General features: G+C 37.0%; 1 protein-coding gene and 1 long non-coding RNA gene across 4 annotated transcripts; one reads left to right on the top strand and one right to left on the bottom strand.

Annotated features, from left to right (window-relative positions):
• Positions 1-470: 470 nt before the first annotated feature.
• Positions 471-4,850, bottom strand: LOC148211050 (ribosome-recycling factor, chloroplastic-like). Of its 2 annotated transcripts, none has more exons than XM_088125997.1 (11): positions 4,539-4,850; positions 4,292-4,442; positions 3,930-3,999; positions 3,732-3,827; positions 3,418-3,515; positions 2,733-2,844; positions 1,811-1,852; positions 1,584-1,640; positions 1,379-1,429; positions 963-1,019; positions 471-802 (listed from the first exon to the last, which is right to left on the bottom strand). In XM_088125997.1, exons 1-11 carry the CDS (start codon positions 4,621-4,623, stop codon positions 785-787), a joined length of 837 nt encoding a protein of 278 aa, XP_087982123.1. In that variant the 5' UTR covers positions 4,624-4,850; the 3' UTR covers positions 471-784. The 2 variants fall into 2 exon arrangements, with proteins under 2 accessions (XP_087982123.1, XP_087982122.1); XM_088125996.1 differs by having other exon boundaries at positions 471-724; positions 4,539-4,849.
• A 2,914-nt stretch (positions 4,851-7,764) lies between these two features.
• On the top strand, positions 7,765-23,360 carry LOC148211049 (uncharacterized). 2 transcript variants are annotated; one of them, XR_015791923.1, is made up of 5 exons: positions 7,765-8,107; positions 9,483-9,596; positions 20,020-22,531; positions 22,623-22,709; positions 23,188-23,360. It is a non-coding gene; the product is annotated as an uncharacterized LOC148211049 (long non-coding RNA). The 2 variants fall into 2 exon arrangements; XR_015791922.1 differs by having other exon boundaries at positions 22,623-23,360.
• The last annotated feature ends 4,353 nt before the right edge of the window (positions 23,361-27,713 follow it).

Raw genomic sequence — 27,713 nt, 5'->3', positions numbered from 1 at the left:
ACATTTACATAAGCCAAATGTGAGCAGTACATTTCGTTTGTTTTCATCCATTCCAATCCCTTCAAAATGATGCTTCCCAAAATTAAGAGGCCTTTGTCTCTCAATGGATCCTCTTTATTTATTTATTGGGGTTTGTTTTCAAGAAAGCTATGCTGGGTAACCTTTTTTTTTTTTCTAATTTGAAAAATATTTTTGTATTCAAATTTCAAGAACCAAAAAGTATTATTTTTTTAATTTTAAATTTTGCGAAAAAAAAAGAATACCATTTATCAGTACAAAACAAAAACCAAATTGTAACGATTGGTTTGCAGATTTCAAAAGTATATCAGTACAAAACAAAAAACCAAATTGTAACGATTGGTTTACAGATTTCAAAAGTTGTTCTCTTAAGAGTCAGTTTAATGGGTTTATTGAATTCAGGTTTGACCATTAAACCCAGAGTCAGTTTAAAAACAAAAAAAAAAAACCAGTGAGAATCAAAATGTGTGAGTGATGATAATATCCAGTTTCAATGTACAGAGTGAGAGATTTGAGATATTTACCATTTCCCATAAGGCGGTGTATCTCATTTCAACCAAAGAAAAGAAAAAAAATAAATGGGGTTTGATTCTAACAATGAGATTTTTAAAACTCTATTCTTGGAAAAACCAGAGATGTGATATTTCACAATTCACACCGGGAACTTCTCTCTATCGTTTGCTCTTGGTCACACCTTCAACAACTCCTGAAATACAATTTAAAAATTCACACCATCAGGAGAACTTCTCTCAATCGTTGCTCTTGGTCACACCTTTAACAACTCCTGAAATACAATTTAAAAATACATGTATACAGGTCGGTGAATGGTTCAGTGGCTCCTGAAATGAAGATCCTAAATCAAATCCTACCAATATTCATCTTTTGGGTTCATAATTTAACAATGGTTTTGGTACCAAAAACAGTTCGGTCGAGATGGACCATACCTTCTCTTTCTGCTTGTATATGACATCAATCTTCTTCATATAGTCATCAGTTAGTTTCTGCACCAGCAAACCAGATACTCAAAATAAGGTGCAATTCAGCATAAACATTAAGAATCACAAAAGGGACATGGGAGAAATAAAACCCTTAATACTAATTCAACAGTGAATAGCTACAAGAAATTTCTTGACAATCCTGGAATATAAGCCCTGGATGATTTAAAGCTGGAGACGAAACTACTGAATTCAGTGAAAATATATCAGGTTTCAGAACAACTTGTGATTTAATGAAACGTTAGCACGAGGTTTGATGCCACTCGTCTATGGCCCTTTGTGTGAACGTATTCAAACCGAATGGGAAATAATTGATTTAGGACCAAAAACTCTAAATAACTGAGTTAACAGAAGCATCAACAAACCTGCAAATCACTTGACAAGTCCTTTACATTATCTTCTGAAAGTTTTTTCTCCTGACACAAAAAAAAAAAAAAGAAAGATAAAAGCATTAAGGAAAACAGAGTAAAGAGTGAGTAAAACTACACACTTGGAAGGCAGATCAATAGAATTTAGAAGTGGAAGAAAAGAACCATAAGATATAGATACAGAGATGTATGCTTTGCTGACCTTCTCGAGTTTTTCATAGGCTTTCAAAGCATCTCTTCTTATATTCCTAACTGCCACCTGTAAGCAGGTAGATGCAGGATGTTATCCAAGAGTTCGTATACAGTAGCTGTTTAAGCAAAGATCCCAAAAGTCTCAAAGTAGAAACTCAGCAATCTGCATCAGGACACATATCTCGATCTTTTCACCCCCCATCCCCTTTCCCAAAAACCAGAAAAATGAAACCATACCTTCCCTTCCTCTGCCTGCTTTGCAACAACTTTGGACAACTCCTGCAATGTAAATTACGCAAATATTTCATCATCCACGTTCAATTGCTAAGAATGTGCAGCTTGCCATTAGTGTCATACACATTGAGGTTAAATATTAGGAATTCACTGTACATCTAGGAATCAAAACTTCAGTAGAAATGTATTGAGTCATATGCTAAATGTACTTCTAAAAAAAATGAAACAATTTATTTTTTCCTTTTATTCGTGGATGGTTTATAAACTCCACAAAACTTTGACATGAGAAGATAAACAACTTTTTCCTACATCATTCAGCCCGCGTAAAACAAAAATTTTAGAACATAATAAAAAAAGGGAGATACAGTTAAATACAAAGGGTACAATAATAAACTTCCCTTAGGGAATGGTGTTACCCAAAAAGTTTCAGTTTTACAGAAAGTTAAAACATATATTAAGCTTCAGAACCAGGAAATCAATATAACAGACACAGCCCCTCATTATGTTAATTAGCAAGCCAAGTTCTGCGTAGTGGTTTTCATGGTGAAGTAAAAAAATATAACATTCACCACCTACTCATATCTTTACAAGGTAGATGTTTTAAATAAGGGAAGTGAGGGTGTTCAGCATGGCTACAAAACAACATGAATTTTACAGAAATGATCCGCAAAGTGTAACTGCAAGCTCTTCTTCCATAATAATATCATAAGATAGTGAAAAGGAAACTGTAGAGCTGTAACTCTTTACTAAGAGTCTCAGATGACCATGCAAAAGTTTTTTTTTTCTTTTTTTGACACGATGCAGAATATAATTCTTTTAAACTGTTTTTTGCATATTAATACTTTATGAGATAAAACAATGTGAAAAAGAAAAGGTTTTGTGTAACATCTTGTGGAAAGATGTTAGCAAATGCAAAGGAAAATACCTTTCTTCTTTCGGATGTAAGTTGAGGGAGAGTTAACCGTATGACCTCTCCATCATTGTTTGGAGTCAATCCCAAGTCAGAGTTGACTATGGCCTTCTCTATTGACTTTAAGCTGAAGATGATGACTCGTTAAGAGTTAATGCTGATTTCCAAGAGACATATACAAATGCATTACACTGTACAGCTGGATGACATCATTTTACATCTGATAATAATAGGATGGTTATGTTCACAGCAGTCTCAACCAATGAAGTCAAAGACTCGGGATCAGAGAAGATTTAAAAGCTCCAGAACAACGTGAAACCTTTTCTTCGGAAAAACAAGAATTACAATAACAAATTTCTGAAGTTCTAAGTAGGTTCCTAAAAGAAAAGAAAGATAATATGTACAAGTTTCTTGAAGTTGTTTCTAGTTCAGAAAGTAGTATCTACAAGTTTCAAATGAATGAAGAATTAAGGGAGAACCTCAATATTCAAAATTTCACAGTAAAGGTATGGTGATCGAAGAAAACTTGCCCCTTCTTTTATACCCTTCCAATATGGTAAAATAACAAACTGGAATTTGGAAAAACTTAATCCTTATAATTCCTGTTTTCTGTAAGGCAAAGGGTGTATCGCATGAACAACATATCCCAAAGGGATCCAAATATGTTCAACCATTCAATCCAACTGGCACATCATTATACCTAGATTTATCGTATGGCTGGACCAAGAGAGAGCTGGCATCAGGTGTACTAATTTGGGCAATGCTCTTCAGGCTAACTGGACTGCCGTAATACTCCACCTGAAAAAATACTATGTTATTCCTTTTCCATATAAAGCAATGGCAGCTCAGCAAAAATTAGGACAGCCACGAAGACAATTTTGTATAGTAGACATATTGAAATAACTTATTGGAACGATACTCATCTGATATTTGGAAGGAAAAAATAAAGATTCAAAGTAGACATATTGAAACAACTTTCGACTAAAAAAGCTGGATTTAAGAATCTACACATACCTCAATCTTATCGAGCATTGAAGGGTTTGCTCTCCCGGTCCTAATTGAGTTGAAATTAGACCGAACTGTGTCGATAGTCTTTTCCATCCTTGATCTCTGGAAAATAATTGGATAGTTGGTCGCACAAAGTTATCTAATCTTAGATTACCTAATTCAAAGATACGGCAAGTCTCCAAACCAATGATCATAGGAACTTACTACATCTTTCTCAATCAAGGTTTTCTCCGCTTCAATTTCTTCGATAGTTGCAGCCTTCACAACTCCTCTTCTAAAATTTTTTCAGGGCCAAATAAAGAAGGGAGAAGAAGATCAACATAAATGAAATGCTGTCGCAATCAACTTTCGATAGCAATAACGCAATGACCAATCCAAATGAAAAATTCATGTACGTTTGCCAGACTGCCCCATCATGTTAGCACCCCCAAAATGTATAAAACTGGTCGTAAAAACGAGTCAAAGAACATAATTGACGAATACGTAGAGTTTCATACGCCAAATAATTGGTTGGTTATAGTCACTGCAACTCAAGAAAGTGAATGAAATAGAAGAAATTCCCTTGCCTGTTTTTCAACAGACTCCCAGAAACAATGACGTGGGAAGAGATCATTAGGGCATGCCGCTTGAGTCTGACATAGTTTGCAGCAGAGTTCCATGAATAAACATGCGCCGTATTCAACCCACATTTGACGCAATTTAACCCTCCATTATAATCTAAAAGGCGACCCCCATTTGGGGATGAAGAAATAAACATATAAACAAACAGAAATCAAGAAAGAGAATGCAATTTTTGGTAGAACAGTGACGTACCTCGTAATGAGAGGAGTGCTCTGGCGCGGTTGTGTTTGGGTTGGAAGACGGAACGAACAGAGATTGTTGAGAAAGGCGTCGCCATGAAAACCTAAATGAATTGAAGATGTTGACACTGAGAGAGAGCGAAGGAGAGGAATAGGATCAGGATGATAAGCAGTAGAACCACGGCTGGAGTGGACCTTGTCTACGACAACGGAGTGAAGGAGGTGTGGATAAGAAATTGAAATCGAACTGCTATCAGTGAGGGCTGTTTGGGTGCGGCGAATACATTATTCTGCGAGTGGATAAGCCTCTCCTGTGCCCGCATAGCATCAATTCACGAGTCGCCAACGCCAATAAATACAAGATAAGAAGATACTAAAGTTAACAGTGAAATCCTAATGAGGATGGAACTCAGCTGGGGCCGGGTGGTAATAAAAGTTATAGAGAGACATAAATAATGAGCCCCAGACCCAGTCCATTACTAGAAAGTTGAAACACGTAAAAAGATGGATTAACAGGAGTAATTAATTAACAATCTCCAACAACTTTTAACTTTTTATAAATGTACTGTAGAGGGTAGATTCCATTTCTATCCCCATTTTGACCCCTTCCAGTTCCACAAAATTAAACCAATCTCCAATTCTAGTTCTTTCTACTCCACTCCAGTTCGAGACCCACAATTTCTCTCTGTTCAGCCCCCGTAAGCCATGGTTTCCTGGAAGATGTGGTGGGCGATGTGGATAATAGGGCTGTTTGCAGTGTCGGTGGGTGCTGCGGTGCACAAAGTCGGCGACTCTGCCGGGTGGACCACACTCATCCCCGTCGATTATGCCAAATGGGCTTCTTCCAACAACTTCCATGTCGGCGACTCTCTCCGTAAGCTCCATCTTTAGATCTGCTTCAAGTTTTTGGTTGAATTGAAGTGGTAATTACTGCCTTCTTTGATATATGTTGAATGAATGAGTGATTTGCAATTGCATTGGCATTTGGCAGTGTTCTCTTACAACAACAAATTCCACAATGTGCTGCAAGTGAACCAGCAGCAGTATGGGTCGTGCAACTCGTCTTCTCCGGCTGCGTCTTACAACTCCGGCGCCGACTCCATCGCCCTGAAAAGGACCGGAACCTTCTACTTCCTCTGCGGCTTCCCAGGCCACTGTCAAGAGGGTCAGAAGGTGGAGATCAAGGTCACCCGAGCCTCATCCTCTGCAGCACTTGCCCTCTCTCCCGGCCCAAGCCCAAGCCCAAGCCCACTCCCAAATGGGCCTGCCCCCACTCCAAGCGCGGCCTCAACTCGCAGTCCCCACCACTTGCCCTTGCTGCTGCTGCTGCCTGCCTTTATTGTCGCATTTTACCATCTCTTTGTTTGAATTTGAATGCTTGGGTTGGGCTGTACCTCTTACATCTATCTGCTACCCTAAATATCGCACCTCTGTTGTTGCACTTGCGTTAAGGTGTTATAATCTTCTTCTTTGTACCATGCATGATATTTTATTCATGAATATGATGGATTTGCCCTTGTCACGTTTATATTCTGCCCTCTCCTAACTAATTATGCTAATTTAGTGCTATATTTTCCTACTTCCAAACTTTAGTTTTTAAATTCTCCAACTACATCTTCTAATTATAGACACCACAACAAGTTTACTACCTTATTTTTAAAATGGAGGATTATATTTGAAATCCAATCAAGTTGTATATCCACACAACTAATGTATTTGTTTTCTTTTTTTTTCAGTTCTCGCACAGGCTATCTTGCTAATTAAACTAAGTAATGATTATCTAGAATTTTAAGCCAATTTGGCACTATGGAGTAAAGACAAGCATATATAAAAAAAAATAATAATAAATAGAAAAAAATCAATTGAAAATGTATTTCTTTTATCATTAATTGAATCTTCTTGATCCCGGATGTTCCGTAAGAATCTATCTTATTCCTTTTTATTCCACCATTTTTCAAAACCTCCATTCATATCGTCTTTCTGCTCGTGGTTCATACAAGTCTCCCAACCTTCTTTCCAAATGAACTGAACCTCGGTACCGGCAACTAAGTTCATATAACATGCTGCACCATAATAAAGATCGATGGAATGGTCTCCATAGAAAGAATATTGATCATTCTGCGTTCGTAAAAAGAAAGTCCAATGAGTGCGTACCTAGCCATTCGAGGCTAGCGAAGCACCATTGCAGTGGGGAGTCTTGCCCATTAGACTACTTTGTCAAGAATGGACTCTTATGTATTTGTTTTATCTAGTTCACCTATATAAATTATCACCATAACTTATTTAATATTAATTTTTTAGAGTTAACTTAGATGAATTGGTTAATGTATATAACATTAAAAAAAAAAGTTTGAAGGTGCGATTTTTTTTGTTTGGTTGGACAAAATCAAAAATAAACTTGTGTACAATGTATCAAGTGGTACATTGACACAAAAGGTGCATATCACTATATATGATAACTAATTATTATGTTCTCATCAGAGTTAACAATTTTTTTATTTTGCTAATTCAATATAATTGGTTCATGTCTTTGACCAATATCATGAATTCGAATATTCCATACAATTTCTTATAAAAACAAAATAAACAAAAACAATTTTTTTTTGGGAGGGAGTGAAATAAGAGAGGCAAGTAAAGGTAAAGGGAAGATAGTTAGCAGTTGGGGTCGATAGCAAGCACCAAAGCCGAAATAGCACGTGCGGAATCACTTGGTACATTTAGGACTACAAAAGGACATAGTGAAGCAACAGAAAATGAGAATACTTGCAAATTTCTTTTATTTTAAAAATATATTTTTGATCTCTGAGTTTGAATATAGGATCTGAACTCACGACATTCTAGTCGTACGTGGTTTAACCTATTTGAGTTAGTTCAAATTAGCTTTTAATTAATACTGTTATTTAAGTTACTAAAAAAAGGAAAGAATTGTTAAAAAATCGAAAATGTGTAAAAAGTGAAAAAACAGTTGATATTTATGATTTATGAAGCCAAAGCATTATACAAATAAGAAAAAAATAATAAAAATAGAAGAATCCTCAAGAACGAGACGAATCAATTAAAGATATTAATTGATGGCGCGTGTGAAAGCAAAAACAGAAATTAGAATTAGAATTCAAATAATAATTAAGTATTACCGTTGGAGGAGTCGGACGTAACAAAATAATTAGATTAGATTAAATTTTTTATTATTATTATTTAATGTCAACCACAGCCTGTCACTGCGTAATAGTTACGCTCCTTCTGAAGAAAAAAAGAAGAGGGGTTTCTCGAAAGTCCTTATTTTCGCGCCAGGGCAGAGAAGTTTTCCCTCCTCAGACTTCTTCGATGGAATTTCTGGAGCAGATCTCGATCGGTAACAACGCCATGAGGGTTCCTTACTCTTCTCTCTATCGCTCCACGACTTTACTCTCTGTTTTCAGCCATGTTCGTGAAGCAAGCTAGGGTCAAGAAGGAACCGAAGATGCGCCTTTTGATTTCTACTAGGGTTTTGATCGTCTTCACCGACAAAGTCTTCGAAATGTTCGGAATCAACAATCGACGACGAGATCAGAATGCGACCGCCAATGAATTCCTCTGTCAGAGGTATGACATTGTTGGTTTTCTACAATGGTACTTGTACAATGGTACTTGAGACTTGGAGTTGATTTCAGATTATTAATTTTAGGGATTTCAGGGAATTTACACAGTAAAAACTACCACAATTATCCCTTAATTTAATACTTCTTAAGACTCAGTTCTCAATATTCGAATATTCAAGAACATCTTGATTCTTCTCAGATGATTCTCCAAAGTAGGCTTTCAAATTACACTGAGTACATTCTCCATTATACTCTCAATAATACTATCAAGTCGGAGTATGTTTTTTTTAATAATATATTTTTTCGTTCGCTGTTTTTTTTTTATGTATTTTATAATCAAAACTTTAGTAAGACATATGAATTATGTAATTTATAACACAATCTCGCTAGTCCTTTGTTAGAAAGCCAAAATAAGTAATCACTTGAGAAAGTGGCATAAGGAAAAAGGGCAAAATCCTAACCGGAGATATTCTCGAACCAACATTGAGAGTTTTTAAGATAATTAATTATGAACTTATGATTTTATAGCAATAACGCCACAAACTGGCAATACAACCTGTATTATACAATTTAATGGTTTGGATGGATATCATATATTGAAGTAAAATTTAAACAAGTCTAGAGCATTTGAGCATTCAATTACTCCATTAATTCTAGTTGGCCACGAAGTTGATATTTTAGGTTTAGATTCTCTGAGATTGCAGTTTGTGTTGTTATTCAACAATATTGAAAATGTGATAAGTTTGTTAATATTTGAAAACTTTTTGACTTTTTTTTTCCAATATTGAAAATGGGATAAGTTTGCCTGTAAAAATGTTTCGTTTGTTGGTTTAGTAACTACATGCTATTGTTACTTCTGTGTGTTTTTCTTTTTGGGGTTTTGATGAAAGACCAACGACCATAAAAGAAGACATGGGGTCTTTTTTTTTTCTTTAAATATTTTAATAAAATGATTCTTGTTTTTTCCATCTCCTTTTACTTTGGTTTTGACTTTGTGTTTCTGGATCTGGACAGCAGCAAGAATTGGTAAAATAACTCTATTTTATTTATTTTAACTTGTTCTTTAATGCTCTCTTTGACAGCTTGGCTCTTCCGTTCTCTTTTACTTGCAAAAATATTTATTGTTCAAAATTGGTTTGTCCTCTAATAATAATTGAATAGGGTTTTTAAATTCACTCACATATTAAAAAAAAAAAAAAAACCATTGTCCTACATCTAGTAATATGAAATCCCCAACCACATTATTCTTCTAACCCATTCAAAAGACTCTAACAATTTTACACAATCTATCTCGAAATTGTTTGAGATGCCTAGGTTTCTCGCAAGTTTATACCAAGCTCCCAAGCTATAATTATATCTTGGATGATATCTAAATGCAGCACACTCTAGCAAGTTTTCACATGTCACTTCTACTGTGAGTGATCTGGTGGCTTCGACAAAGGAAGAATAATGGAAGGAAGGATTGCAATTTGGCATTGGTATCTACCTATCTGGTACGTATAATTCTAATTCTCATTCAATTGTTTATTTTCACTGCGTTTTGTGATTTTTGAGTAATAATAGATTTTAAATAATTTATGTAACTTTTACCTGTTAAACTAATTAAAGACCTTATGAAATTCTCATTCCTTCATTTAAGCTAGAAATGGGTAAGTTTAGCTAGTTGGCTTTTTGGGATTGATTGGTAGTTATGATTATTATCCTATCTCTCCAATATAATTATGCATGAGGGATGAGTTAACAATTTGGTTTTAGAATATGCACACTGTGCACTTATTGCATTTATTGGAGTTTTATTTTGAGAATTTAAATCTAAATTTGAACGGAGTTCTTCTTTTCTTTGAAATTAAAGTATTTGAATACACGATTTAGATATATTTCATTCATTCTGTTTTGATTGTTGGGTTACTTGTAATGCATAATATTATTTTAAATTTAAAGTTTTATGGTGATAGTTGTGGAAAAGTCAAATTATTCAAGAGTATCTTTAAATTTGAATCTCTGTTCACACGGTTAGACTTTTTTGCTTAACTATTATTTTATTTGAAGCATCTGAATGTTATTCATGAAATGATCAATTTAAAAAGATTAAATGAGTAATAGAATAGTTAAATTGAAATGTCTTGTTTCTTCCATAAATATTCTAATGTATAGAGTATTAGAAGCATGATATATTAATATTATAAGAATCTCCCTATAGCTAAGTATTAGTTGCCTTAAAGTAAAGGACAATTGTTGCTTCAATATGTCAGATCTCCCTAAAAATTGGTTTCCTCGAAATATAGGACCAATAGTTGCTTCGATATCTCGATTGTCCCTAAAAAATAGTTGCCCTGAAATACCAGACTAATGGTTGCCTCAATATGTCGTTTATTCCCAAAAGTTGGTTGGCTTGAGATGTAGGACTAATAATTGCCTCGATATATTGGTTGTCCCTTAAAATTGGTTGGCTCAAATTGTTGGCCAATGGTTGCCTTGATATGTCGGTTGTCCCTAAAAATTAGATGCCTCGAAATGTAAGACCAATGTGCTGCCTTGATATGTCAGTTGTCCCTTAGAACTTATTTTCTTGAAACAATGGTTGCCTAGATATTGGTCGTCCCTTAAAATTGGTTGCCTCAAATTGTTGGCCAATGGTTGCCTTGATATGTTGGTTGTCCCTAAAAATTAGATGCCTCGAAATGTAGGACCAATGTGCTGCCTTGATATGTCATTTGTCCCTTAGAACTTGTTTTCTTGAAACAATGGTTGCCTAGATATGTTGGTTGTCCCTAAAATTGATTGCATCTATATATCTATATGTCGGTTGTCCTTTAAGAATTGGTTGCCTTTAAATATAAGACCAACGGTTACTTAGGAGTTGAACTTTTCCTGTGGCATATTGGATCAAATGTACACCTATGCCCCTCCATCGGACGAGGGAGTGAAAAGGGGTTGTCGAGTCGAACTTGAGGCGGGCTTGCTTCAATGATGCTTGCACATGGCTGTTTCATTTGTTAGCTTTCGATAATACGAAACGACCTAGCTTGTAGAGTCGCAGCATGCTTGTACCAAGTGAGACAAGATTGCCCCTGATCACTCCCTTGTTCGAAAAAAGGGCTCGCCCATTAGAAAGAAAGAGATGGTTTGGATAAAGGGTTGGATGGTTGCTCGACCGCGCACGACGTTGCGGGCTTGACTACGCCTGACGATTTTGCGCCCTTGATTTCCTTGCACGGGTGCAAATGGTTGAGCGTCGATCAGATCCGTTGTGGCGTACGGCGCATGAGTGGTGATTTGGTTGCTTGGGTTAGCAGGCTTGATGTTTTAGCATCAAACTATCGAGACCTACACCTCTACATTGATTTGATGTACCTTGCAATTGATCGGTTCTTGCAATGATTGCCTTGCACTATTTAAGTGACACGTCTTGTCGATCCCTTTAAGTCGGCACCCTTAGCGGGGTGCATGACGATCCTAGAAAGCCCCGGTTGCCTCGGTATGTCTATAAGCCCCTAAGTTTTAGTTGCCTCAAAATAAAGGACAATTGGCCGAAGCGAGACGAGATTGCCCCTGATCACTCCCCCGTTCGACAAAAAGGCTTGCCCATCAGAAAGAAAGAGATGGCTTGGAAAAATGGTTGGATGGTTGTTCGACCGCGCACGACGTTGCGGGCTTGGCTTTGCTTGACGATTTTGCACCCTTGCCTTGCTTGCGGGGGCGCAAATAGTCGAGCATCGTTCAAATCCATTGTGGCGTACGGCGCATGAGTGGTGATTTTGGTTGCTTGGGTTAGCAAGCTTGATGCTTTAGCATCAAACTGTCGGGACCTACACCTCTACATTGATTGGATGTACCTCGCAATTGATCGGTTCTTGCAATGATTGCCTTGCACTATTTAAGTGACACGTCTTGTCCATCCCTTTATGTCGGCACCTTTAGCGGGGTGCATGACGATCCTAGAAAGCCTGGGTTGCCTCAGTATGTCTATTGCCCCTAAGTTTTAGTTGCCCCAAAATAAAGGACAATTGTCTGAAGCGAGACGAGATTGCCCCTGATCACTCCCCCGTTCGACGAAAAGGCTCGCCCATAAGAAAGAAAGAGATGGCTTGGAAAAATGGTTGGATGGTTGTTCGACCGCGCACGACGTTGCGGGCTTGGCTTCGCTTGACGATTTTGCACCCTTGCCTTGCTTGCAGGGGCGCAAATAGTCGAGCATCGTTCAAATCCATTGTGGCGTACGGCGCATGAGTAGTGATTTTGGTTGCTTGGGTTAGCAGGCTTGATGCTTTAGCATCAAACTGTTGGGACCTGCACCTCTACATTGATTGGTGTACCTTGCAATTGATCGGTTCTTGCAATGATTGCCTTGCACTATTTAAGTGACATGTCTTGTCGATCCCTTTATGTCGACACCTTTAGCGGGGTGCATGACGATCCTAGAAAGCATGGGTTGCCTCGATATGTCTATTGCCCCTAAGTTTTAGTTGCCCCAAAATAAAGGACAATTGTCCGAAGCGAGACGAGATTGCCCTTGATCACTCCCCCGTTCGACGAAAAGGCTCGCCCAAAATGGTTGGATGGTTGTTCGACCGCGCACGACGTTGCGGGCTTGGCTTTGCTTGACGATTTTGCACCCTTGCCTTGCTTGCGGGGGCGCAAATAGTCGAGCATCGTTCAAATCCATTGTGGCGTACGGCGCATGAGTGGTGATTTTGTTGCTTGGGTTAGCAAGCTTGATGCTTTAGCATCAAACTGTCGGGACCTACACCTCTACATTGATTGGATGTACCTCGCAATTGATCGGTTCTTGCAATGATTGCCTTGCACTATTTAAGTGACACGTCTTGTCCATCCCTTTATGTCGGCACCTTTAGCGGGGTGCATGACGATCCTAGAAAGCCTGGGTTGCCTCGGTATGTCTATTGCCCCTAAGTTTTAGTTGCCCCAAAATAAAGGACAATTGTCCGAAGCGAGACGAGATTGCCCCTGATCACTCCCCCGTTCGACGAAAAGGCTCGCCCATAAGAAAGAAAGAGATGGCTTGGAAAAATGGTTGGATGGTTGTTCGACCGCGCACGACGTTGCGGGCTTGGCTTCGCTTGACGATTTTGCACCCTTGCCTTGCTTGCAGGGGCGCAAATAGTCGAGCATCGTTCAAATCCATTGTGGCGTACGGCGCATGAGTAGTGATTTTGGTTGCTTGGGTTAGCAGGCTTGATGCTTTAGCATCAAACTGTTGGGACCTGCACCTCTACATTGATTGGTGTACCTTGCAATTGATCGGTTCTTGCAATGATTGCCTTGCACTATTTAAGTGACATGTCTTGTCGATCCCTTTATGTCGACACCTTTAGCGGGGTGCATGACGATCCTAGAAAGCATGGGTTGCCTCGATATGTCTATTGCCCCTAAGTTTTAGTTGCCCCAAAATAAAGGACAATTGTCCGAAGCGAGACGAGATTGCCCTTGATCACTCCCCCGTTCGACGAAAAGGCTCGCCAAAAATGGTTGGATGGTTGTTCGACCGCGCACGACGTTGCGGGCTTGGCTTTGCTTGACGATTTTGCACCCTTGCCTTGCTTGCGGGGGCGCAAATAGTCGAGCATCGTTCAAATCCATTGTGGCGTACGGCGCATGAGTGGTGATTTTGGTTGCTTGGGTTAGCAGGCTTGATGCTTTAGCATCAAACTGTTGGGACCTGCACCTCTACATTGATTGGTGTACCTTGCAATTGATCGGTTCTTGCAATGATTGCCTTGCACTATTTAAGTGACATGTCTTGTCGATCCCTTTATGTCGACACCTTTAGCGGGGTGCATGACGATCCTAGAAAGCATGGGTTGCCTCGATATGTCTATTGCCCCTAAGTTTTAGTTGCCCCAAAATAAAGGACAATTGTCCGAAGCGAGACGAGATTGCCCTTGATCACTCCCCCGTTCGACGAAAAGGCTCGCCCAAAATGGTTGGATGGTTGTTCGACCGCGCACGACGTTGCGGGCTTGGCTTGCTGCTTGACGATTTTGCACCCTTGCCTTGCTTGCGGGGGCGCAAATAGTCGAGCATCGTTCAAATCCATTGTGGCGTACGGCGCATGAGTGGTGATTTTGGTTGCTTGGGTTAGCAAGCTTGATGCTTTAGCATCAAACTGTCGGGACCTACACCTCTACATTGATTGGATGTACCTCGCAATTGATCGGTTCTTGCAATGATTGCCTTGCACTATTTAAGTGACACGTCTTGTCCATCCCTTTATGTCGGCACCTTTAGCGGGGTGCATGACGATCCTAGAAAGCCTGGGTTGCCTCGGTATGTCTATTGCCCCTAAGTTTTAGTTGCCCCAAAATAAAGGACAATTGTCCGAAGCGAGACGAGATTGCCCCTGATCACTCCCCCGTTCGACGAAAAGGCTCGCCCATAAGAAAGAAAGAGATGGCTTGGAAAAATGGTTGGATGGTTGTTCGACCGCGCACGACGTTGCGGGCTTGGCTTCGCTTGACGATTTTGCACCCTTGCCTTGCTTGCAGGGGCGCAAATAGTCGAGCATCGTTCAAATCCATTGTGGCGTACGGCGCATGAGTAGTGATTTTGGTTGCTTGGGTTAGCAGGCTTGATGCTTTAGCATCAAACTGTTGGGACCTGCACCTCTACATTGATTGGTGTACCTTGCAATTGATCGGTTCTTGCAATGATTGCCTTGCACTATTTAAGTGACATGTCTTGTCGATCCCTTTATGTCGACACCTTTAGCGGGGTGCATGACGATCCTAGAAGCATGGGTTGCCTCGATATGTCTATTGCCCCTAAGTTTTAGTTGCCCCAAAATAAAGGACAATTGTCCGAAGCGAGACGAGATTGCCCTTGATCACTCCCCCGTTCGACGAAAAGGCTCGCCCAAAATGGTTGGATGGTTGTTCGACCGCGCACGACGTTGCGGGCTTGGCTTTGCTTGACGATTTTGCACCCTTGCCTTGCTTGCGGGGGCGCAAATAGTCGAGCATCGTTCAAATCCATTGTGGCGTACGGCGCATGAGTAGTGATTTTGGTTGCTTGGGTTAGCAGGCTTGATGCTTTAGCATCAAACTGTTGGGACCTGCACCTCTACATTGATTGGTGTACCTTGCAATTGATCGGTTCTTGCAATGATTGCCTTGCACTATTTAAGTGACATGTCTTGTCGATCCCTTTATGTCGACACCTTTAGCGGGGTGCATGACGATCCTAGAAAGCATGGGTTGCCTCGATATGTCTATTGCCCCTAAGTTTTAGTTGCCCCAAAATAAAGGACAATTGTCCGAAGCGAGACGAGATTGCCCTTGATCACTCCCCCGTTCGACGAAAAGGCTCGCCCAAAATGGTTGGATGGTTGTTCGACCGCGCACGACGTTGCGGGCTTGGCTTCGCTTGACGATTTTGCACCCTTGCCTTGCTTGCGAGGGCGCAAATAGTCGAGCGTCGTTCAAATCCGTTGTGGCGTACGACGCATGAGTGGTGATTTTGGTTGCTTGGGTTAGCAGGCTTGATGCTTTAGCATCAAACTGTCGGGACCTACACCTCTACATTGATTGGATGTACCTTGCAATTGATCGGTTCTTGCAATGATTGCCTTGCACTATTTAAGTGACACGTCTTGTCCATCCCTTTATGTCGGCACCTTTAGCGGGGTGCATGACGACCCTAGAAAGCCTGGGTTGCCTCGGTATGTCTATTGCCCCTAAGTTTTAGTTGCCCCAAAATAAAGGACAATTGTCCGAAGCGAGACGAGATTGCCACTGATCACTCCCCCATCGACGAAAAGGCTCGCCCATAAGAAAGAAAGAGATGGCTTGGAAAAATGGTTGGATGGTTGTTCGACCGCGCACGACGTTGCGGGCTTGGCTTCGCTTGATGATTTTGCACCCTTGCCTTGCTTGCAAGGGCACATATAGTCGAGCGTTGTTCAAATCCATTGTGGCGTACGGCGCATGAGTAGTGATTTTGGTTGCTTGGGTTAGTAGGCTTGATGCTTTAGCATCAGAGTGTCGGGACCTACACCTCTACATTGATTGGATGTACCTCGCAATTGATCGGTTCTTGCAATGATTGCCTTGCACTATTTAAGTGACACATCTTGTCGATCCCTTTATTTCGGCACCTTCAGTGGGGTGCATGACGATCCTAGAAAGCCCGGGTTGCCTCAGTATGTCTATTTGCCCCTAAGTTTTAGTTATATCGAAATAAAGGACAATTTTTTCTTTAATATGTTGGATGTTCCTAAAAATTGGTTTCCTCGAAATATAGTTCCAATAGGTGCCTCGATATCCCGATTGTCCCTAAAAATTAGTTGCCTCAAAATACAGGACCAACATTTGCGTCAATATGTAGTTGTTCCTAAAAGTTGGTTAGCTCGAGATGTTGAACCAATAATTGTCTTGATCCCTAAAATTGGTTGCCTATAACTGCAGAAGCAATAGTTGCCTTGATAAGTCGGCTGTCCAAATAGAAGCATCAAAATGTAGGACCAACGTGTTGCTAGTTGTCCCTTGAAATAAAGGACCAATAGTTGATATGTTGGCCGTCCCTAGAATTGGTTGCATCTTTATATCTATTGTCCTTAAGAATTGGTTGCCTTGAAAAAGACTAGTGGTTACTTAGCCACTCAACCTTTCTTGTGGGATATCAGACGAGGGAAAAAGAAGGGGTTGTTGAGTCGAACTTGACGCGGGCTTGCTTCGACACTGCTTGCACTTGGCTGGTTCATTTGTTTGCTTTCGATAATAAGAAACGACCTAGCTTGCAATGTCGCAGTGTGCTTGTCCCAAGTGAGATGAGATAGTCCTTGATCACTCCGCCGTTCGATGAAAGGGCTTGCCCATTAGAAAGAAATAGATGGTTTGGAAAAACGGTTGGATGGTTGTTCGATTGCGCATGACGTTGCTTACATGGCTTTGCCTGACAATGTCGCACCCTTGCCTTGCTTGCAGGGGTGCAAATAGTCGAGCGTTGGTTAGATCCGGTGTGGGACCGACACCTATATATTGTTGTTGTTCCTAAAAGTTGGTTAGCTCGAGATGTAGGACCAATAATTGTCTCAATATATCGGTTTGCCTTAAAATTTGTTGCCTCAAACTAGAGGACCAATGGTTGCCGCGATAAGTCGTTTATCCCTAAAAACTAGATGCCTCAAAATGTAGGACCAAAAATAGTCGTCTGGATATGTTGGCTATCCCTAAAATTTGTTGCATCTATATGTCGGTTGTCCTTACGAATTGGTTGCCTCACTCCCCTTTTTGACGAAAAGGCTTTCTCATTAGAAAGAAAGAGATGGTTTTGAAAAGCGGTTGGATGGTTGTTTGATCGCACATGATGTTGTGGCCTTGGCTTTGTGGACGATTTTGCATTGCTTCCTTGCTTGTATGGGCGTAAATAGTCGAGAGTCGATTGGATCCATTGTGGCGTACGATGCATGAGTGGTGATTTGGTTGTTTAAGTTCGTAGGTTCGATGCTTGACATCAAACTGTAGGCACTGACACCTCGTCATTATTTATGTGTCTCGCAATCAATCAGTTTTTGCATCGGTTACCTTGCATTATTTATGTGTCGCTTCTTGTCGGTCCTTTTCTGTCAACACCCTTAGTGGGGTGCATGATGATCCTAGAAGCCTGTGTTGTCGTATGTCGGCTGCCCCTAATATTAGTTGCCTCAAAATCAAGGACCAACAGTTGCCTTGATACGTAGTTGTCCTTAAAAGTTGGTTAGCATGAAATGTAGAATCAATAATATCCTCGATCTATCGGTTGCCTCAAATTGTAGGACTAGTGGTTACCTTGATATGTCGGTTGTCCCTAAAAATTAGATTCCTCAAAATGTAGGACCAATGTGCTGCCTTGATCTGTCAGTTGTCCCTTAAAATTGGTTTCCTTTAAATAAAGGACCAATGGTTGCGTGGATGTGTTGGTTGTCCATAAAATCGATTGCATTTATATTATCCTTAAGAAGTAGTCGCCTTGAAACATAAGACTAATGGTTCTTAACCACCCAACCCTTCCCGTGGGATATCTGATCAAATGTACACCTATGTCCCACCACCGGACGAGGGAGAGAAGAGAAGGGGGTTCTCTGATCAAATGTAGACGTATGTACCATCACCAGACTAGGGAGAGAAGGGGTTTTCAAGTTGAACCTGAGGGGGTTTGCTTTGACAATGCTTGCACATGACTATTTAATTTGTCGACTTTCGATAATAAGAAACGACCTATACAAAGTTGCGGATTTTTTTTTGCCCCAAGCGAGACGAGATTGCCCTCGATCACTCCCCTATTAGAAAGAAAGAGATGGTTCCGAAAATTGGTTGGCTGGTTGTTTGACCGTGTACGACGTTGCGGTGGCTTCGTTTGACAATTTAGTACCCTTTCTTTGTTTACGGGGGCACAAATAGTTGAGTGTCGATTGGATCCTTTGTGTGTACGGTGCATGAGTGGTGATTTGGTTGCTTGGGTTGACACCTCCTCATTGATTGGACGTACCTCAAAGCAATTCGAGCGACTGCAATCAATTATTTCTTATATCAATTACTTCGCACAATTTAAGCTTTGCGTCTTGTCGATCTTTTTTTGTCGGGCCAATGGTACGTTAAGATGGGAATTTAAATTTATATCAATGGAAATAGAATTTTACCTCTGCGAAGTTGGATAGAGGTGATATTGGCGTTTGTAGGTTTAGATAGAAGAAGGAACATTATTTGGTGAAATAGACTTTTAGATAGAAGAATGAGCATTACTGGTCAAATAGATTTTAGATAGAAGAATGAACATAATTGGTCAAATAGATTTGAGGTTTGATATTTCTAAGGGAATAAGATATGAGATTTCTAAGGAAATACGAAAAATACCAACGAGGAATTAAGAATTGGTTATTTACGTAAATTTGTTAGAACATTTGTCTTCGGCTAAAAGAGATAACAACAGTAGCAAAACACCGAGGAAATAAGTTTGGATTCAACTAGCTGTGTTGAATTAGTTGATATAGGTACCAAAGTTATTTTTATGGAATTATACCTCTAATTTGTGGTGGATCTAAATTATTTTGGAAATGAATTAGTTGGATTGTTGGGAGACTTTCGAGGGTAAAGGATAAAAGAATGGTTGTTAAACAAGTATATAATGATCATATTTATTTTAATGGACTTGGAATAAGAAAAGAGTGGTTGTGAAGCAATTGAATAAGGAGCATAGTTCTTATCTAAGATATCAAGAAGTTGTATAAAACGAATTGGGAGGTTTTAAAATGGAGCTTTATATATACCTAAGGCGGTAGAAAGAGATGATATCAATATGGGTGGGCTAAATATGGAAGAACAAACCTTATGTTTTATGTGGGTTTAAGATTTTTATTGGACTAAGTTGAATCTAGAAGTCAATTGATACAAAAGGTGGTTACGAAGAAATTGATAAAGGAACATAGTTCTCATCTAGTATGGTAAGTGGTCCAATTTAGTTTGGAGGTGTTGACATATGGAACTTGACATCGAGAATGGTGAAAGAAGGTGATCTCGATGTTTGTAGGTTAATATGGAAGAATAAACATTATTTTTCAAGTGGTTATGAAAAAGTTATAGAAGATGGAATATTACTGTCCTCTTGAAAATTTTGAGGTATTTTCTAGGACAACGGAAAGATAGATGTATTGGTTTGTTATCTTTCTCATAACAATAACAATAATATGATGTTATCCATCAAACTTGAATGTTTATACTTATCTATGTTTGTTTAGTAACAGAAGAAATGTTTATGGATTAGGAGCGGGAAGGGTAAGAAATATGTTGGTTTTGGTTATGTTTTTTTTTTTTAAACAACTTTTCATTAGTATAGGAAGGTTTTGGTTGTTATATATATTAACAGGTTTTTGATGGATGTGATATTTTAATATTGTTAAGGTGTTAAATTTAATTAACGCAGATATTGTTACCTGCACTTTTTTTTTTGAAATCCGTGTGTCTGGGCCAGCTTGCGCGCACCTCAACTAATCACGGGTCAATCGCCTGTCCCTACTACATTTGGTTGACAAGGTAACTCGTAGGATATTAAATCCTAGGTAGGTGTAGGTGGCCACCATGGTCTGAACTCATTCCTTCTAAGTCCTTTACTATTTACAAAGGTCCTTATTGACCACCTGAGCCATCCCATGATGGTTGATATTGTTACCTGCACTTAATCTTTTAAATTGAATTTCTAAAAATAGGTTGATTGAAATATGTCGTGTTTTAGTTGGAAAAACCATTTATTTGGCTGTCTTTCAATTAGATATGGCTTGTTCAATCTTTTAGTTCAGATAAACAGATCAATGATGAAATAATTGTATGTTTCTTTATTGGACACTAGTCGTGGATTATGGGTTGGATTGTTTTTCGTTAGTATGGAGTCATGATAACTTTTAGAGTTAATTTCTCATAGTCTCTGTAGTAAGTCAGTTAAGCTGTTTTTTACTCCTGTTTTTCTTTAGCCACCCCTTTGCATATAACCACTTAGTTAAAAATGGTGGTTATTCAATTTGACTAATTATTCTGCACTATTCCAGTAGAAGCTAGTTGTATTGTGTAACCTATTGAATTTTCTCTCTCTATGAATGAAGGTCATCGTTCTCTAATTTGTTCTCTAATTTGTACCGTGGATGTAATTGTAGACCAAAAGGTTGAACCACTTAAAAACTTGAGTGTTCATTATCCTCTCTCTTATTTTTTTGTACTTGTCTCAACTCTATGTGTTGATTGGTTCATCCTTGTTTTGATTTTGAGAGTTTTTTTTTGGTTATATAAGAGGTGAGGTGAAGATCCGAACCCAACTCTGTGTGGATGGGTCATGATAATGGTTAAAGTTACTTTTTCAGTCTCTGTAATAAGTCATGCGAGCTATTTTTTTCTCTATTGTTTTTCTTTAGTTACTTTTTCATATAACGGTTTAGTTATAAAAGGTGGTTACTTTATTTGACTAATTCTTCTGGATTATTCCAGTAGGTAGCTAACTTGTATCGTTTTGATATTCAGCTAGTTTTTTTTCGTGTAACCTATTGAATTTCTTCTCTCTTTGAATGAAGGTCATTGATCTCTGAGTTGTACAGTGGATGTAGACCAGAAGGTCAAACTACTTAAATATTTGGGTGTTCATTTTGCTCTCTCTTATTATTTGTATTCGTATCAACTTTGTGTTAATTGGTTTTGTTGTTTTGACTTTGAGTGTTTTTTTAGTAGAACGACATGTTGATTTGGAGATTCGAACTCAACTCTTTTTGTCCATGGGTCATGATAATTGTTGGAGTTTATTTCTCATAGTCTTTCTAGTAAGTCATGTGAGCTATTGTTTACTCTAATGTTTTTCTCTATTATTGCTTCTTTCATGTGTAACCACTTATTTAAAAAGGGCGGTTATTGCATCTGATTAATTGTTCTGGGCTATTCCAATAGGCAGCTTAGGTTGTATCGTGTAACCAATTGAGTTTACTTTCTATGAATGAAGGTCAATCTTTGATTTGTATAGTGGATGTAGACCAAAAGGTCGAACCACTTAAGAATTTGGGTGGTCATGCTACTCTTTCTTATTCTTTGTATCCACTTTATGTGTTGATTGGTTCGGTTCTTGTTTTGATTTGAAGTATTTTTTTAGTACAACAACATGTGGAGGTGGAGATTGGAACCCAACTCTGTGTTGATGAGTTATAATAACTGTTAGGGTTAATTTCTCATAATCATTATAGTAAGTCAGGTGAGCTATTTTTTACTCTGCTCTTTTTCTTTGGTTACTCCTTCCTATAACCACTTAGTTAAAAGGGTGATTATTATATCTAACTAATTCTTTTGGACTATTCTAGTAGGTAAGTAGCTTGTATAATTTTGATATTGAGGTAGCTTGTATTGTGTAACCCATTGAATTTATTCTCTCTATAAATGAAGGTCATCGATCTCTGTTTTGTACGGTGGATGTAGACGAGAAGGTCGAACCACTTAACTACTTGGGTGTTCATTCTGCTCTTCTTATTCTTTATTCTTTGTACTTGTATAAATTCTTTGTGTTAGTTGGTTTTGTTGTTTTGATTTCGAGTTTTTTTCTTTTTTAGTAGAACAACATGTTGGTTTGGAGATTCGAACCTAAACGCTTTGTGTCCATGGGTCATGATAATTGTTAGAGTTAATTTCTCATATTCTTTGTTTTACGTTAGTCATGTGAGTTATTTTTTACTCTACTATTTTTCCGTAGTTAGTACTTCATATAACCACTTAGTTAAAAAGGGTGGTTATATATCTAACTAAGTCTTTTGGACTATTCGAGTAGGTAGCTAGCTTGTATCGTTTCGATATCCAGCTAGCTTGTATCACGTAACACCCATTGAATTTCTTCTCTCTATGAATGAAGGTTATCAATATCTGATTTATATCGTGGATGTAGACCAAAAAGGTTGAACCATTTAAATACTCAGGTGCTCATTCTGCTCTCTCTTATTTTTTTGTACTCTTATCTACTCTTTATGTTGATTGGATCCGTTGTTTTGATTTTGAGTGTTTTCTTAGGAGAACATGTTGGTTTGGAGATTCGGACCCAACTCTTTTTGTCGATGGGTCATGATAACCTGTTAGCTTTGTTGCAAGTCATGTGAGGTATTTTTCTTTAGTTATCCCTTCTTTATGTAACCACTTAGTTAAAAAGGGTGGTTGTTGTATCTGACTAATTGTTTTGAACTCTTTTAGTAGGTAGATAAGCTTGTATCGTGTTACCCATTGAATTTCTTCTCTCTTTGAATGAAGGTCATTGATTTTTGATTTGTACCTTGTATGAAAACCAAAAGGTTGAACTACTTAGAAACTTGGGTGTTCATTATGCTTTCTCTTATTTTTTGTGCTCGCATCAAGTCTTTTTTGTTGATTTGTTCTGTTCTTGTTTTGACTTTGAGTGTTTTTTTAGTACAATGTATGGGTTGGAGATTCAAACATACAACCTATTGATCGGAGATATATGTCTTTACCAGTTTTATATGGTCATGTTGACTAATTTTGAGTGTTAATCACAACAATAACACTAATCTAAATAATTATTAAGTTTTTTTTCTATAACATTATTGGTTTGTGGCTGGGGCAGGAGCCTTTCTGCTACTTCATGACCAATGGAGCAGTAGTTGCAGTTTTTTCATGGTATGCCATAAAGCAGTGCAATTGCTTGTTTTATCTCCTATTGAATTGTGTTATTTCACTTATATACTTCATTTAATATTTACTAACTTTTGTTAATAAATTTTTGTTATTAGTTTATTATTATTATTAGTGTTTATATTGATCATTGAAGTTTGAAAGTGTAGTTTATAGTATTTTTCATTTTTTTTATTTTAATGAGATTCTGTCGAGTTGCTATTCTGACTGATGGTTATTTTGCCACATTCATTCAATTTTGGAATAGTCGTATTCTTCTCTTTTACCTAATGCTCCCGTTTTTACCTTTTTAATATTTTATCGTTTGCTATAGTTGTTTGGGTTTTAGTTTGTGCTTTTTCTCTGATTGTTCGATTAACTGCTTGATTTATTATTGTTTGATACCATCATGTGGAATTTCTTTTTAGATGTGGAATCTACCATTCAGTTAATTCATCATTGGAGCATATTATTGGTTGGGTGCTCATATTTTGTTGCCTACCTTCTAGGCTTTTGGTGGTATAAAAAAAATGAAACTCTACCTATAAAATTTCATGTTTAGATACCGTGAACGTCATATGATATCTGTTTAGATTTGGATGCTCTCATCAAGTAAAATTGGTTAGTGCAATATTATAGAAATGACTCATTTATTATGAAGCATTGATAAGAAACATAATTCTCATCTAGGATTGAAAGAATGTGAATTTTTTTCGATGGTGCTGAGATATTGATATAAATGACTCTTATCAATGGCTCATATAAATGAAAAATAAGTTTATATCTATTGATTATGAATGGTTCTTTATTTCATTTTTTGTTTTCATGTATTGGATTCTTTGCTCATTTTTTATTCTTTTGTTTAATTTTATTTTTTTTTACGTATTGGTTAGTGCAGAATTATTAAATTTTATATCCAACCATTAACATATTCTTAAAATGTATCATATCTACTCTCCACTTGATCTTTTTTAGTATCTTTGACCTATTTCTATTTACTTTATGCCTTTTTCTGTGAATTTAATTCTTACATATATATTCGTTTCTATGATATTTATTTTATACATGTTTTTTTGTGTTTGATAGGAATTTTTTTTAATAATGCTTCGTTCGAAACTTATTCCAAATATATATCTAACTCGTAAACTATTTCAAAAAATAATGCTTTGGAAATCGTAGTTTTAATTCTGGCATGTCTCTTCAATAGACGACATGCTAAATGATAATAGTTTTAATACTGTGCTACAGTGGTTGTGGACATCTAGATAAGGGAACAACCACTGTGGCAGAGTATTAAATATGTTATGATTTTGTGTAAGTCATGTCTCTCGAGATGATATGTCAGAATTAAAGGAAAAAAAATACATGGTGTCTGGTGCCATGCAATTAGGGAAGCGTGAGGTGGCATAGATCGTCTTAGACGACCTACAATTTCCAAAGCATTATTTTTAGAAATAGTTTAGGAGTTGATATATATTTGGAATAAGTTTCAGCATTTATTAAAAAAAAAAATCCATGTTTCATATCGTCTTCTTTTTATTATTTAATTACTTCTATTATAAGCTGACATATAACTTTTATATCACTTGATTTAATATATGTTTTTATCTTTATTTGTAACATTGAATTTTAAATAATTTTTTAATAATACAAAAAGATTTTCTTAATGGACATTGTTAAATTTTCGGTAGTACTTAGATTCATTTAACCTGTCTATCACCAATTTATTAATATATTTATTTCATATATTTTTTTAACAATATAGTATGCTTTCTTTTTTCAGAATTATTGTTTATTTCTCTTGTAAACATAATATAAAAATAATATTTAGTGCTCCACTATATATTTATTTATTTATTTGAAATCTTACGCTTATTAAAATTTATATGCAATATATTTTTAAAAGATCTTATATTTATTTTTATATATGTTTATTTTTTATATTCAAAATTTTATTTAACTACTTTTATCATAATCCGGCATATATTTTTTATATCACTTGTATTAATATATTATATTTTTATTTTGTAATATAACTTGCACGTATAAAATGTAGTTAATGTTATTAATTTGTCAAGGTATATCTCACATTTGTTATATTTTAGACTTGTGAAAACGTCAAATATAGATGTCGTGTATTTGTCTTTTTACTGCAATATTATGTACTCTTTTTTTTTTTTTAGACTTTTATCTATTTCTACTCTGAATGATTAGATACCAAGCCTACGTGTACAACATAATTGTGGGTTTTCTATTTTTTTTAATTAATTGTTTTTAGGCCAGGTGTTTCTAGTGTTGTTTGTTGGTTGTGAATTGTATTTTATTTTATCTGTGTTTTCTAGTGTCGTTGAATTGTACTTCCACTCATTTCTTTACATTTTGGTCTGTGTTTTCTTCTTTTCGAAATCGCTTCGATATATATGTTTTATTTCGCCATGACAACGTTTTAGAGTTCTATGTGATTACTTTATGTTTTATTTTTGAAGATATATTTGACATTTTTGTTATTTTTTTCTTTTTTAAGCTAAAATGTAGTTTTGGTCCTTTCAAAATAGGTTTTTATTCGGTCTATAAATTTTAAAAAGAATTAAAATATTTATAAATCAGGAACGGGTTCCTGCGAGGAATCTCAAATTTCGAGGACGGGTGAGGATTTTTTTTATTGTTCTAAAAAAAAGTGGCATTTTTTTTCCATTTCCCTCCTCTCTCTCTTCTCTCTTCTCTCTTCTCTCTTTCTTCCCTCTTTCACTTTCTCTCTCTTCCCTCCTCCTTCCTCTTCGAACCCTTAACTCAGTGGATTGCCGCGGCCGTGCCATGTCGCCATTTCCTATGCTTCCATGAACGACTAAGCAGAGCATCCAAATCCAAATCCATGGAATTCCTTCCCATTCCGATTCCCTTTCTATTTTCATATTCCATTGCTTCTACTTCCTCTGCTTCCTCTAACACCACCATCACACTCCCCCTCACCGCCTTCTCTTCTCTCGAGTTCCAGATCCATGGAAATGGTCCAAGAACCGAAACAAATCAAGCGCATTCGCCGAGAAATTTGCTCACGTGTAGCTATGGCGCTTACTCAGTTTTTCTCAGCTTCGGAAGTAGTCTCGTCTGGTTCCCCTGCACCGCCCATTTTCTCTGCTTCAGGTGTTCGTTTCCGAACGCGTGGCTATTGCGACGATTACGAAATTTATCCCCAAATTATCTTCTGCTGCGAAGATTATCGGTTACGGAAAGTGGAAATGTGCTTGGATTTTTGGCCCTAATGTGAAATTTAGATGTTGGAATGCCGTCTTAATTCTTGAAATTGTTCCGATACGTGTCCTGGTTATGGAATTAAGTAGGGAATAGAGCGAAAGAGAAGAGGGAAATGGTGAAAAAATGCCACCCAATTACAAAAATATATAAAATTATTAAAAATCCAAGTCACCAACGCCACATCACCCTTTTGTTAAAGACACTAATAGAACCGTTTAGAAACCTAATTTTAGGGACAACGATTTTCTAAAAATCGATGTCCAAACTATCAACTTTTGAAACGTAAGAATCAAATAAAAATGGACTAAAAATACTTTTTTTCCCTTATTATTTATTACTTAGTTGTAGATAATTTTCCGTGCATAATAAACAGGTCAATGTGTTTTTCTCTCACCAAATTTTTTAAAATTATTTTTTTTACTTCTATTTTTTGAGGAATATGGATCGGGAAATAATAAGAATATTTCTAGTGGATCATGTTGTTATTAAATGGTAGATGACATTTATGTAAAATTCGTATAGATCCTTGTGTAGTATATAAATAACACGTGAATTGTACTTGATGTTATATTTTGTTATGCTATTTTTTAATGATTGATGTATATGTTTGCTTTTTCTTTATGATTTTCTTCAACTTTTAAGAGTACAACGTGATGGCCTTTTTTTTTGTTTTTTTGTTTTTTAAATGTGATGGCTTTTATTTGATTTGACATTTCATATATAATGCACGGTTAACGGATCTATTTGTGTGTTTTTTTTCTCACCAAAGTTTTATATATTTGCTAAATCTTTGACACTTTTGAATATAGAAGAAAAATAAAATTGAAAATTTGTTAAATTTGTTGTTTTTAGTACAATTGTAGTACTATTTTTCATCTAGTTTCACTCATTTTGTTTCTTTTTATTATTGCCCTTATTATTATTATTTGGTATTGTTTAGTTGTTCATTTGCTAATTTTGTGAATTTTCATAATATATCTATTTTTAAATCATCTATTTATTTAAGGTTGTTTGACAGCACAGTGGCTAGAGCCTTGTGATTTGTGGTATCACCGGACATCAATTCCAAGAAATAAAAAAAAAGTCATATTCAATTTAACCATTCATAGTAGACTAATATTTTCTCATTGAAAATTATAACTCATCTCAATTACATTATTAATTTAATGAAATTTAGATATTTTATTAACTCAAATATTTATGGTAAACAAAAATATCAATGTA

This window comes from Momordica charantia (genome assembly GCF_013281855.1).
Source record: "Momordica charantia cultivar OHB3-1 chromosome 6 unlocalized genomic scaffold, Mcharantia_2.0 BLBB01000006.1, whole genome shotgun sequence".
In the NCBI taxonomy this organism is placed as follows: Eukaryota; Viridiplantae; Streptophyta; class Magnoliopsida; order Cucurbitales; family Cucurbitaceae; genus Momordica; species Momordica charantia.
This window is presented reverse-complemented; position numbering and strand designations above follow the sequence as displayed.